The sequence below is a fragment of the Myotis nattereri genome, assembly GCF_964212035.1.
Source record: "Myotis nattereri genome assembly, chromosome: 13".
Lineage (NCBI taxonomy): Eukaryota > Metazoa > Chordata > Mammalia > Chiroptera > Vespertilionidae > Myotis > Myotis nattereri.
In genome coordinates this window covers 4782252-4796544 of record NC_138088.1, presented here as the reverse complement: position 1 = coordinate 4796544, position 14293 = coordinate 4782252, and the positions used below count along the sequence as shown (strand labels likewise).

The following is a 14293-nucleotide window of genomic DNA, read 5'->3' as shown; positions in this document are numbered from 1 at the left end:
ATTTTGCAGTTCACAAGTTATCAGATCACTGATAAAACAATTCATGCAAACTGTTTATTTTTCTCACCATAATCGATATCACGGCATAAATTCATTATATTGGGCACATTTGAGGAATTCACTTGATGGTATTTTAATTTATGAATACATACAGTTATTAGCGAATTTAGTAATATTTTATTTGCTAGAAATTATGATTAGCTAGTAATTTTTGATCAAGTGGAGTAAAGCGATTTGGAACTACAACTAAAAGCTCACATAAGCCCTAGCTGGTTTGGCTCAGTGGACAGAGCGTAGGCCTGGAGCCTGAAGGATCCCGGGTTCAATTCCAGTCAAGGGTTGCGGGCTCAATCCCCAGTGTGGGGCATGCAAGAGGCAGCCTATCAATGATTCCCTCTCATCATTGATGTTTCTATCTCTCTCTCCCTTTCCCTTCCTCTCTGAAATCAATAAAAAAAAAAAATCTATAATAATAAAAGCATAATATGCTAATTAGACCGGACATCCTTCCAGATGAAGCTGGGGCTGCAAGGGAAGCCAGTGCCAGCAGCTGGGGGAAGGAAGGCCTACTCTTGCATAAATTTTGTGCATCAGGCCTCTAGTATTAAAAATAAAAAAGCTCATATAAAACGAATATGGTAAAAGAGAGAATCGTAAGTTAGCATTTATGTTCACTTGTATACTAAATTGCCAGCATAAGAAAACCTGATTTTAAAGACACAATGGAGTTTGTGTAGATAATACAAATCAATAATTGGCCATTCTATGTCAATCCAAGCAGGTGTCATTTGACCTCTCTCATTGGCAGATGGACAAGTATAATGACGGAAACAGTCCTCAGTGGTCTTTCCATCACTGACTGCTGTCCCAAATCACACAAATTTGTCCGTAAAATCTCTGTCTGCTCACAGAGGTAGGACAGCATTGTCTTGGTGCCACTAATCTATATAATTACTTGCTGTTAATGCTACTAAATAATGTCTTCGTGAAGAATTTTCCACCTGACCCCAACTTTAAGTAATTCCATGCTGTGGTCATTAAAAGGAAGGCAGCAGCGTAAACACTCATGGCTTCAAGTTCAACACATTTTGCCTGTTAGCTCCCATGAAACCTATTGGGAACCAAGAGACCATAGAAAGCAAACATACATTCATGACACAAACACAGTCCATTATGGGTACTGATGGCCTGAAAAGCATGACTGCTTTTTCAATGTCTCTATCCAGGAAAAATTGTATGTTGTCTTTAACATCTTTTCATAGGCAATCATGGATGGTTTTAGAAGATAAATAACCCAAGGGCTTTATCAAATTAAAAATAGAGATCAATAGGTGTAGCGAAACAGAAGATGAAAATTTTCATTATTGCTGTTCCATAAATATGATATTGGCACTATTTCCAAAACACAATACTCAGCCAAGTAACTTTGCATGTTCAAAAATATAGCTTACAAGCTTTGATACCATTTCAATGTCTACTCGGATGGGTAAAGATCAATGGCTCTTTACACTACTGCATTCTCATCTAGAAATACAATTCTAATTTTAAACATTTTATTTTGGAAAATTAAGAGTAAAATACACTTAAAAGTAGATTTTTTTAAAGAAAAAACTGTCCCCAAAAATGCCTCAAATAATATTACCTGAAATCTATCCTTCTATTTATCAATATGTACCTTTCTACCGATGCTAGAACCATATGAGAAGAACAACTGAATTTGCATGAATTTGTAGCAGAGTGGAACTAAGCTAACATTATTCCATCTTCTCTCAGAGTTTCTAGCCTCCTCACAATTAGGTAGGTAGTCAGGCAAGCCTAACTGTGACTAGTTCTGTGAAGTGGGATGTGAGTGAGAACATACAGAAGGGCATCCTGTTGTCCCTTCCCTGCTTTGGTGACTGTAACATTCCAGATGATGGACCCTCTGTCAGTCTGGGTTGCTGAGCATTGAGGTAAAGCAGAGCCCTCACCCATCATGACCTGCACTGACATGCGATGCGGGAAATAAACCGTAGTTGGTGAGCCATGGAGAATTCAGGGTTTGGTACCCAGCATAGTCCAGCTGTGACATTATGATTTATAATTACTATATATTTGGTCTTTGTCTCAATTACTGAGACAGAGCTCCAAAAACCTTAGAATTTCTTTCTTTTTTTAAAAAATAATATTTTTTATTCATTTTTTTTTGAGAGAGAGAGAGAGGAAGAGGAAGGGAGTGGGAGAGAGAAACATTGATTAGCTCTCTCTTGCACATACTCTGACCCGGGATCAGACCTACAACCTGGGTATGTGCCTACCCTAGAATCAAACTTAATCCTTCGGTGCACAGGACAACACTCAACCAACTAGCCACACTAACCAGGGCAAGAATTCCTTAATTGATAAGAGCAATAAAGGTGACTGTTATTTTTAAAGCCCTTTTCACTGACCCTGAGTTTATGTTAATGAGCTGACTTGCAAAGCCCAAAAGGATGGGGGCTGGTTGCCAAGGGAACCAACATTGTGATTTGAGCTTCAACTTTCAGCTCCACCCCCAGACCTCAGCTAGCTTTCAATGACCAATGGTCAATGATTCAATCAACATGCCTAGGAAGGAAATGAAGACTCCATAAAAACCACAAAAGATAAGATTTGGTGCTGAACATGTGAAGATCTGAGGAGTGGCACACCCAGAAAGGGCATGGAGCTCCACACCCCTTTCCACATACCTTGCCCTATGCACCTCTCCAGTTGGCTCTCCCTGAGTTAATGTCCTTTGTAATAAACTGGTAGTCTACTAAGTAAAATGTTTTCCTGAGTCTGTGAGAAGCTCTGGCAAATAAATTGATCCTGAGTAGAAAGATGTGGGAACCTCTGAATTATAGCCAGGAGGTCAGAATCACAGTAATAACCAGGGCTTGTGATCGGCATCTGCAGTGGGGGCAATCTTGTGGGGCTGAGCTTTTAACCTGTGGGATCTGAATCTGTCTCCAGGTAGAAAGTGTCAGAACTGAATTAAATTGTAGGACACCAGCTGAAGTACAGAAAACCTGAAAATTGTTTGGTGAGAAAAACTGACACACGTGGTGTCACAAGTGGTACTGTACTGCAGTAAACGCCGAGCACTGCTCTTCCTGTCACCGGTCTATTCTGATAACCAGACACGCGGTGTCACAAGTGGTACTGTAGTGCAGTAAACACAGCCTGCTCTTCCTTCTCACCGGTCTATGGTCTATTCTGATATCACTGAAACTGGTGCCAGGTAGGGTGCCACTCTTCCATACACACATGATCATAGCTTAGCAGTCGAGTAGCAGGCAGCAGGGAAACTAATATCACAGTTGGAAAAGCGATCCAGGTTATATAATAGCAACACCTTCGAAGACACTGTCACTTCCAAGAACTCGGCAGGCACAGCCCTGCATAATGAAGTTGAGGCTCTAGAATAGGGTTGGCAAAGGAAGGCCTACCTGTGAAGAAACAGCCACACTCATTCAGTTGCTTATTGTCTACGGCTATTTTTGTGTTACACTAGCAAAGCTATAACAGAGCTTGTATCATCTGTAAAGCCTAAAATACAGAGTAAGTTTGGGAAGAAGTGATTAGAAAGTAAAATTTTAGTAGTGTGTGTTGGTGGCTCCTGGATAGATGTGAAAGAATGTAGTACAGTAAACGTAACACAGAGCACTGTAATACAGGAAACACAATTTACTGCCACTTTACAAGTAGAAATGAAAGGGAACAGAGTTTAGAATATTTCAGGCCTTGCCATTCTGGAAAAACTAAAAGTTACTAGACACTTACAAAAAAAGGCAGTGTATATAGCAGATATCTCCTCCTCCCAACCCTGTATACCTCTATACCTTTTCACCTTCAGATGACTTGTCTCAATCAACAGAATGTGAGAGAATGTGATGTCCACCAAACCTGAAGACGGTTGGAAATGAGCTTGCTTGATTTAACTTGGTTCTCCTGTCTTTCACCATGAGAAAAGGAAGAGCCCAACGAAGACCAGCAATTTCCAAACGTTTTAATCTCATGACACACATAAAGTAGTTCTAAAATTCTGCAGCACACCAAAAAAAGTATTTTTTGCTGATATGACAAAAACAACAACAACACCTAGGTATAATTTTATACACAGCATGGACTTCCTCTTCTCATACATGGTGAGACCGACTACCCCGACAGTGGAGCCTCACTCAGCCTGGGTCTCTGAGCGACTCTAGGGAAGCCCACCCCCACCCTGACTTTCACTGAACCCCTACAGGACAAAAGTTCAGGTTATTTTAGCAAGTAAGCAATCTCAGCCCAGCAGAAGCATTAGCTTAGGCTGCGGGGACTTTGAATGAGTACTAGAGCAGGGAGAGGAGTAAATTGTGGCCTCAAGACCAGCTACAGAAGTGAGTGCAGTAGTTTATCCCATTAAACTTCTAGTAAGATACTCAAGAAAAGGAAGAGACATCAAATAAAACCATGGAAGAACAGTTTCCAGAACTTACTGCATGAAGAAAGTGGGAACAAGGAGCACCAGGGGTGGCCTACAGTGAGTGCTGTGCTGCGAGCTCTGACTCCTGGGCAGCACGGAGCACTCATTCTTCCAGCTGCTGGCCCTGTAGGCTGCCGACAGCTTTAGCAAGTCTCTCCCCAGGAACTGCCTTCAGGGAGGTGCCTCGTTTTCCAAGGTCCTGCTACCCCCAGGACAAAGGCCCAGTTGAGTTACCAGCTGAGGCCTCTGGAGTGATTGCATCCAATTCACTTTCTCCCTCTGTGCACTTTTACTTCCTTAACTCCACTCAGAGACCCCCATATAAATCTTATTAGTTCAAACTTATTATGTAAATTTTCTATTGTACTGTATTTTTAATACTTTATTGCCTATATACTAAAGGAGTACGTATAGTATCCCAGTACATACTATTGTATTTGTGCAGTTATCCTATTTTTTACAATTTAAGATTTGTACATAGCAGCTCTATTCCATGTCAAGTTCTTGACAATATTTATCCAAATAAGTGTATAATACCCTTCATCCTTATAAGTAACTCTTTTTCCCACTATAATCACTTCACTTGATTAAACACTTATTCTTGTTTTTTTTTTTTTTTTTTATTGATGCTTAGAAAGAGAAAGAGGAAGGGAGAAAGAGGAAGAGAAAGACCAATTTGCTGTTCCACTTATTTATGCATTCACTGGTTCATTTTCTGTATGTGCCCTGACCAGGGATCAAACCTTGGCGTATCAGGACGATGCTCTAATCAATTGAGCTACCTGGCCAGGGCTCTTTTTTTCAATTTTAATTTTTATATCAAATCTATTGGGTGACATTAGTCAATAAAACCATATAGGTTTCAAGTGTATGACTCCAAAACACACCATCTGTATACTGCGTCATGCACATACCACCCAAAGTAACATCTCTTTCCACCACCATTTATCCCCCCTCTGCCCTTTTCAATCTCCCTCCCCCACCACCTTTCCCTTTGGCTACCACCATGTTGTTGTCAGATCTATGGTTTTCTTATGATTAATCCCTTCCCCTTTTCTCCTAGCCCCCAACTCCGCTCCCTCTGACAACTGTCAGTCTCTTCCACCCTGTTTGCATTCTCCCAGTACATCTCTGCTAACACCTGTGCTTTCAGCCTTTGGAAATTAGCTACACGTTTTTGTTACAGAAACATGTACCTGTTGGTTTTGTGTGTGTGTGTGTGTGTGTGTGTGTGCATGATAACCTTATTTTCATTAAGACGTTACTGTTATATATTGGTCTTCTGTAACTTAATGTTTCCTTTTTATGCTTCTTACTGTTTCTTTTTTTATTTTCATCTCCTGTCATTTGGTCTGTGATTTATGTACTGATCACCTGGTACCTCCATTAATCTGGAAATTTTCCACTTCGAAGATTTTACTTCACTAAAATCAAATTAACTTCCATGATGGTGGATTACTGTCCTGATCCAAAGGACAAAGGAAACAAACAAAGACAGCGCCCAGAAGTTTAACTCATTTGCTCTACATCATATAATAGATGAGTATGAGTTGAGGAAGATATACTCCTCCATTTAAAAGAATTTATCTTATGTTGCTTAAAGAAGGCATTAGATATAGTATTATGGTAGTTGCATATGTAATATACAAGGCAATCAGAATGATAACTAAGGATAAGCATGAATATCTCAGATACATAATTGTCTTAAAATAGTTAATTTGAGCACACATATATTTATTTTATTATGTAAGTTAGGATATTTGTTACAAGGTAGCTCAGAAGGAAAATATACTTCCACTGAATTAAATACATTTTCAAAAATTCCTCCCAAATTAGATGCAATTCTTTTCAAAGAATAAGCTAGAATTAAAACTAAAATACAAAAACATATGTCCACACAAAAACTTGCATTTGAATGTTCATGTCAGCATTACCTAAAAGAGGCAAAAAATGGTAACAGCCTAACTGTTGATCAAGTAGTGAAATGATTAAACACATGTGGTATATCCATATAGTGAAATATTATTTGTCAATAAAAGTAAATGAAGGACTGATAGGTGATATGTACATGGAGGAACCACATATTGTATAATTACATTTACAACTGAACCTTGAACTACATGGGTTGGATACGGAGAGATCCACTTATATGCAAACTTTTTCAATAAATACAGTAAATGTATTTTCTCTTATGGTTTTTTTCTAGCTTACTTTATTGAATAAATGCAGCACATAATACATATAACATACATAATATGTGTTAAATAACTTTATGTTATTGGTAAGGCTATTTGTAATTAAGTTTAGGGAGAGTCAAAATTAGAAAAAGGGGTAGAAAAATATTTTAAAAGGTAAGTAAAAACTTTCAAATGAAATACATAAATCTATGCATCCAAACTATACAACAAGCTACAAAAAGAATAAAAGCAAAAAATCTGCACTGAGACTCATCAAAATCAAACTGTTGAAAGACAGACAAAAAAGAGAATTTTGAGAGCATCCAGAGAGAAGTAAAAGATCTTACAAGAGATCCTCAATGATATTAACAGCTAATTTCTAAAATAATAATAATGATGATGATGATGATGATGGAAGCCAAAAGGTGGTAAAATAACACATTTAAAGGGTTAAAAGAAAAGCCAAACAAAAATTCTAAATCCCGCAAAATCAAAACTGAAGGAAAAATTAAGACATTTTGAGATAAATGAAAAGCTAAGGGAGTCTGTCACTAGGACATATGTCATATAAAAAGTGCTAGTTCTAGCTGGCGTTGCTCAGTGGTTAGAACATTGGCCTGTGTGCCGAAGGGTTTCGGGTTTGATTCCTGGTCAAGGACACATATCTGGGTTGCAAGTCCGATATCCGCCCTCCATTGGGGCATGTGTGGGAGGCAACCAATGATGTATTTTTGTCACATATATGGTTCACTCTCTCCCTCCCCACTCTCTTCCCCTCTCAGAATCAATGGAAAAAATATCCACACTCCTTGACTGGGGATTAAAAAAAAAAAAAGTACTAAATAGTCCTTCAAGTAGAAATAAAAGAACAACAAACAGTTACTTGAAGTCAAATGAAGAGATAAAGAATACTGGTAAAGGGCCCTAACCAATTTGGCACAGTGGATAGAGTGTCGGCCTGCGGACTGAAGGGTCCCAGGTTCGATTCCAGTCAAGGGCATGTACCTTGGTTACGGGCACATCCCCAGTGGGGAGTGTGCAGGAGGCAGCTGATCGATGTTTCTCTCTCATCAATATTTCTAACTCTCTATCCCTTTCCCTTCCTCTCTGTAAAAAACCAATAAAATATTTTAAAAAAAAGAATACTGGTAAAGGTAACTACATAGATACATAAAAAGGCCAGCTATACTTCCCCCGCAATATTATTTAAAAGACAAATGCATAAACAGTATGAACAAATTTATCTTGATGGGCACACAGTCTATAAATACGTAATTTGTGACAACAATATAAAGGGAAAAGGAAGGCTGCATAGAAGCAGAGTTTTTGTATACTACAGAAGTTACAGTGGTAATAATTCAAAATAGATTGTTATAAATGGAAGAGGTTAAATTGTAATGCCTATGGTAACCTTTAAGACTGAAAATATAAAGAAAAGGAACAGAGAAAAAAAGATACACAGCAAAAAATGTACTTAAACACACAAAAAGGCAGTAATAAAAAAATATGAGGAACAAAAAGATATGACTTATGACAACAAACAGTACAGTGGCCAAAGTAACTTCTTCCTTATCAGCAATTACTTTACATGTAGATACAGAAAACTCTCCAACTACAAGCCAGAGAAGGGCAGAAGGCATAAAAGAAAGATGTGCCTACTGCAGGCTATCTACAGAGATTCCCTTTAGTTTCAAAGGTACAAATGGACTGAAAGTGAAAGGATGGAAAAATCCTATATTTCATTCAAACAGAAATCAAAAGATAGCTATTCTAATATCAAACAAAACAGACTATAAGTCAAAAATGTTCCATGGGGCAAAAGAGGACAATACTCATTGATAAAAGGATCAATCCATCAAGAATATATGTATACATACCTAACAAAGCCCCCAAATACATGAAGCAAAACTGACATGATTGCCCTTGGTTGGTTTGGCTCAGTGGATAGATCGTCGGCCTGCAGACTGAAGGGTCCCAGGTTTGATTCCAGTCAAAGGCACATACCCAGGTTGTGGGCTCGATCCCCAGAAGGGGACATGCAGGAGGGAGATGATGGATGATTCTCTCTCATCAATATGTTTCTATCCCTCCCTCCCTCTCCCATCCTCTCTGAAATTAATAAAAATATATTTTTAAAAACTGACATGATTGAAGGGAGAAATAGTTACACAATAACAGGTGTAGAGTTCTATGCCTTACTCTCATTAATGGGCAAAAAAATTAGAAGATCAATAAGAAAATAAGGGTGGGAACAACACTATAAGCCAACTAGACATAACAGACATTATAAAATAACTCTCTTCAAAACAGCAGAATATATATTTTTCTCAAGTGCATATGCAACAAGCTATTCTTCAGGCTAGACTATATTTTAGGTGACAGAATAAACCTCAATATTAAAAAAACACACACTGAAGTCATACAAAGTGTCTTCTCTGATCACAATGGAATGAAGCTAGAAATCAAGAAAAAGTGTAAAATTCACACATTTGTGGAAATAAAACAACAGTTTGTGAGAATTAAAAGAAGATTAGTTATACTTTGAGATGAATGAAAATACAACATACCAAAATTTAGGGAATACCTAATAAGTAGAGCTCAGGGGACATTTTATAACTGTTAACACTCACATTAAAAAAAAAAAATGCATGGAACTCACCTCACAGTCATGCCACAACACAGTCAAGCTGGACCCGAGAGCAGGGCTGTTTTGGCAAGCTCTCAGGTCCAGTCTGGCCTGTTGTGACATGACCGTAGGTGAGCTCCATGGAAAATGGCATTACAGTTGGTATTGTGTTCTGTACACAATGAGTGCTCAATAAGTGCTGTTCACTTCTACATAAAAAATTCCAATCAATAACCTAATATTGCACCTTAAGAAAGCAGAAGAGAAGAGCAAACTAATCTGAAAGCAAGAACATGACAGAAAATAATAAAGAAAAAAACAGAGATTAACAAAGTAGAGACCAAAAAAACAATAAAGAAAATCAACAAAACCAGAAGTTGGTTCTTTAAATTTTTAAAAAATTTATTGATTTGAGAGAAAAAGCAAGAGAGAGAGAAACATCAATTTTTGTCATTCCACTTGGTTACTTCTTTTTCTTTAAAGCCTTACCTGAGGATATTTTTTCCATTGAGTTTTTTAGAGAGCGTGGAGGGGAAGAAGAAATGGGGTTAAGAGAGAGAGAGAGAGAAACATCGATGTGAGAGACACATCGATTATTTGCCTCTTGCACATGACCCTGCTGGGGCTGAGGATCGAGCCTGCAACCGTGGTATGTACTCTTCATCGGGAATTGAACCCAAGATCCTTTGGTCTGAGGGCCAAAGCTCTAACCACTTAGAGGCCCGGCCAGGATTTGGCTGCTGCTTGTGTGTGCCCTGACCTGTGATCAAACCCACAAACTTGGTGTACTGGGATGACACTCTAACCAACCAAGCTACCAGTCAGGGCTCAGAAGTTGGTTCTTTAAAAAAGAGCAACAACATTGATAAACCTTTACCTAGACAATGAAAAAAAAAAAGGTGCAATTAACTAAAATTATAAATTAAAATGGGGACATTACTACCAACTTTACAGACACAAAAGGATTATAAAAGAAAAACTATGAGCAAGTGTACACCAACAAATTAGATCATTTAGATGAAAAAAAGAAGTTCCTAAAAATACACAATATTACCACAACTGACTCAAGAAACACAAAACCTGAACATACCCATAACAAGTAAAGAGAGCGAATCAATAATGCAAATCTCAAAAAAAGGAAATTCTACCAATCATTTAATTAAGAATTAACATCAATCCTTCTTAAACTCTTTCAAAAAACAGATGAGGAAAGAACAGTTTCCAACTCATTCTGAGGCCAGCATTACCTTGATACCAAATTCTGACAGACATCATTAAAAAATAAATCTACAAAGCAGCATCACTTATGAACAGATGTAAAAATTCTCAGCAAAATAATCCCAAGAGCATATTAAAAGGTTTATACATTATGATTAAAGTGGGATTTGATCCCAGGAATGCAAGTGTTCAATGTACAAAATGAATCAATTTAATATATCACATTGATTCAAGGAAAGCCAAACATGATCACTTCAATTGATGCAGAAATGCATTTAACAAAATCCAACATCTTTTCATAATAAAAGCACTTAAACTTGGAGTAAAAGGTATGTGGTAAAAAATTAATCTTAATGTAAAGAGAGGTCTGGCTTTGGCCCTCAGTGATAGGTAACCTCTAGCCCCTGAATGTCCTGACAGCAGTGTCTTTGTTTGCCTGGGGTTTTGGCCACAGGAAGTCTAACAATGTGAGACTAAAGGTATTAGTGTAAACCTTAGGAAAGTGGAGACTAAAGGTCCGCCACCAGGAAGGCAGTATGTGATTGAGCAGCCAGGAAAACTCTGGATACCACAGACTTGGGTGAGCTTTCCTAGCCAGCAAATACTCTGTACTTTTAAACTTTGAGGAGAGAATGACTGGCTGAAATCTCCATGTTTGGACCTCTCTCAGATTATGCCCAATGCATCACCTCCTTTGATTGGTTCAAATTTGTATGCTTTTACTATAATAACACTGTAATCCTAAGTACAGTGCTGTTTGGAGCTGAGTCCCTCTAGTGAATTATTAAAACAGAATAGTTTTAGGGACCACAAGTTTGTAGCCAGTTGACCTGAAGTGAAGGCAGTCTTGTGGATCTGTACCCTCTGGCCATACAATTTGCATATAATTCCAATGCAAAATGGAACTTCTTTAAAGAGATCAAGGGCATTTATGAAGACCCCACAGCTAATATCATACTCCTAAGATCAAGAACAGGGCACAGATTCCCACTTTGCCACTTCCATTCAACATTTTGTTAGAAGCCTTAGCCAGAGCAACTAGGCAAAAAACAACAACAACAAAACAAACAAAAAAACCCCAACAACAAACAAACAACAAAACACAACAAAAAACCCAACCAAAACAAATCGGAAAGAAAGAAGTCAAACAATTGTGCAAATGAGATGATCTTACAAATAGAAAATTGTAAAAAAATAAAATAAAAAATCTCCACTATATTTGAATGAATTAAGCAAAGCTACATCAATACACAAAGACCAGCTGTGTTTCTATACACTAGCAATGAACAAATTAAAAACTAAGAAAATAATTTCATTTATACTAGCTTCCAAAATAAAAAATACCTAGAGAAAAATTTAACTAACGAGGTGAAAGACTTGCACACCGAAAACTGTAAAACATTGCTGAGATTTACGAAGAACTATGTTATAGGCCAGTGACCGCGAACCTTCTGAGCTCGGCGTGCCAGCATTTGGAAAAACCCTAACTTAACTCTGGTGCCGTGTCACATAGAGAAATTTTTTGGTATTTGCAACCATAGTAAAACAAAGCCTTATATTTTTGATATTTATTTTATATATTTAAATGCCATTTAACAAAGAAAAATCAACCAAAAAAATGAGTTCGCGTGTCACCTGACACGTGTGCCATAGGTTCGCCATCACTGTTATAGACTGAACTGTGTCTCCCCAACCCCAAATTCACATGTGGAAGCCGTAACCCCTGTGTGGCTGTATCTGGATATAGGTCCCGTATGAAGGTAATTAAGTTTTTAAATGAGGTCATAAAGATGGGGCTCTAATCCAAAATAACTAGTGGCTTTGTAAAAAATACCAGAGCTTGTGCACATGCCCCCCAACACCCCCTCTTTGGCACAAGCCAGGAAGAGAGGTATCACCAAAAACTGAATTTGCTGGTCATGCATGGACTTCTAGCCTCCAAAACTGTGAGAAAACAAATTTCTGCTGTTTAAGCCATCCGGTCTATAGTATTTGGTTATGGAGCCCAACTACGACTAATATAATCTAAGTAAAAGAAAAGACACCCTGTGTTTACGAGCTGGAATATTAAATACAGCTAAGACGGCAAAATCACCCAATCTTTAGATTCAGTGAAATCCTTATTAAAATTCCAATAGCCTTTCCTGCAGAAATGGAAAAGCTGATACTCAAATTCATACAAAATCACAAGGGGTTCTGAATAGTCAAAATGATGTTGAAAAAAAAAAGAATAAAGTTAAAGGATTCCCACTTTCCCATTTTAAAACTTACTACAAAGTTACAGCGATCAAAATAATGTGGTACTGGTACAAGGACAGAGACACATAGATCAATGGAAGAGCACTAAGAGTCCAGATAAAACAATATATGGTCAATCTTCAACAAGGGGGCCAAGACCATTCAACTGGGAAACAATAATCCCTTAAATCAAGTGCTGGAACAACTGGATTTCCACAAGCATATTATACATTTAATATATAAAAATCAACTCAAAATGGTTCAAAGACCTAAACATAAGAGCTAAAACTATACAACTCTGAGAAGAAAACCTAAGTGTAAATATTAATGATTTTGCATTTGACAATGGATTCCTATATACAACACCAAAAGAACACACAATGAAAGACAAAATAAACTGAATTTCATGAAAATTAAAAACTTTTGTCAAAGGATATCAAGAAAGTGAAAAGACAACATATAAAATGGGAGAAAATATTTACAAATCACATATCTGATAAGGGTCGAGTATCTGAAATATATAAAGAACCCCTACAACTCAATAATAAAAAGCAAAACAACCTAATTAAAAAATGGGCCAAGGACTTGACTAGAAATTCCTCCCACAAAGGTATGCACATGGCCAACAAGCACATATAAAGATACTCAACATCATTAGTCATTAGGGAAATGCAAATAAAACCACAATAAAATACCAGTTCATACGCACTAGGAGGGTTAGAATAAAAAAATCAGTAAACATTGGCAAAGATTTAAAGAAATTGGATTCTCAGCCATAAATTGTTACTAGGAATGTAAAATGGTGTAGCCACTATGGAATACAGTTTGGTGGTTCCTTAGAAAGTTAAATATAGGTTTACCATATGACTCAGCAATTCCACTCCTAGGTAGAATTGAAAACAAGAACTCAAATAAATACTTGTACATGAATGTCCATAGCAGTGTTATCCACAAAGCTAAAACTTAGAAATAACCCAAATGTTTACCCATGAACAAAATGTGGTAAATACATAAAACAGAATATTAGTCATAAAAAAGAATGAACTACTGATACATACTACAACATGGATAACCTTGAAAACGTTATGCTAAGTCAAAGAAGCTGGACATAAAGGTCACATCATTGTACGATTCCAAGCATATAAAATCCAGAAGAGGTAAGTGTATCGTCACAGAAAGCAGACTGGTATGATGCCTGGGGCTGGGAAAGAGGGAATGAGGAGTGACTACTTCATGGGTATGAGGTTTTCTTTTGGAGCAATTGATATGGATGGTGGCTTCACGTTTTGTGAATGTACTAAATGTCACTGAATTGTACACTTTAAGATGATTATTCTTATGTTACATGAATTTCACCTCAATGGATAAAAACAGATTATGATGATAGTAGTTTCTACTAACCCGATGAATAATTCCAGCAGAGTGAAGGTGCTTGATTCCACACAGCATCTGATAGAGAAGGTAGGACATTCTTTCATGATCTAGTTCCATCTGAATCACTTGGCAAAGATTTGCATCCATGAGCTCCATGACTATGTAACTTCATGGGTGAAAAAAGATGACAGC

General features: G+C 37.5%; 1 protein-coding gene across 4 annotated transcripts in view; it reads right to left on the bottom strand.

The window, feature by feature from the left end:
* The window catches only part of MAPK8 (mitogen-activated protein kinase 8), a 105322-nt gene that overhangs the window by 24105 nt on the left and 66924 nt on the right, over nt 1-14293 (bottom strand). For all 4 annotated transcript variants that reach the window (XM_081104832.1, XM_081104833.1, XM_081104831.1 and 1 more), the window contains exon 5: nt 14129-14267. In XM_081104832.1, coding sequence (XP_080960958.1) covers nt 14129-14267 — 139 coding nt within the window. The remainder of the gene's footprint in view (nt 1-14128; nt 14268-14293) is intronic.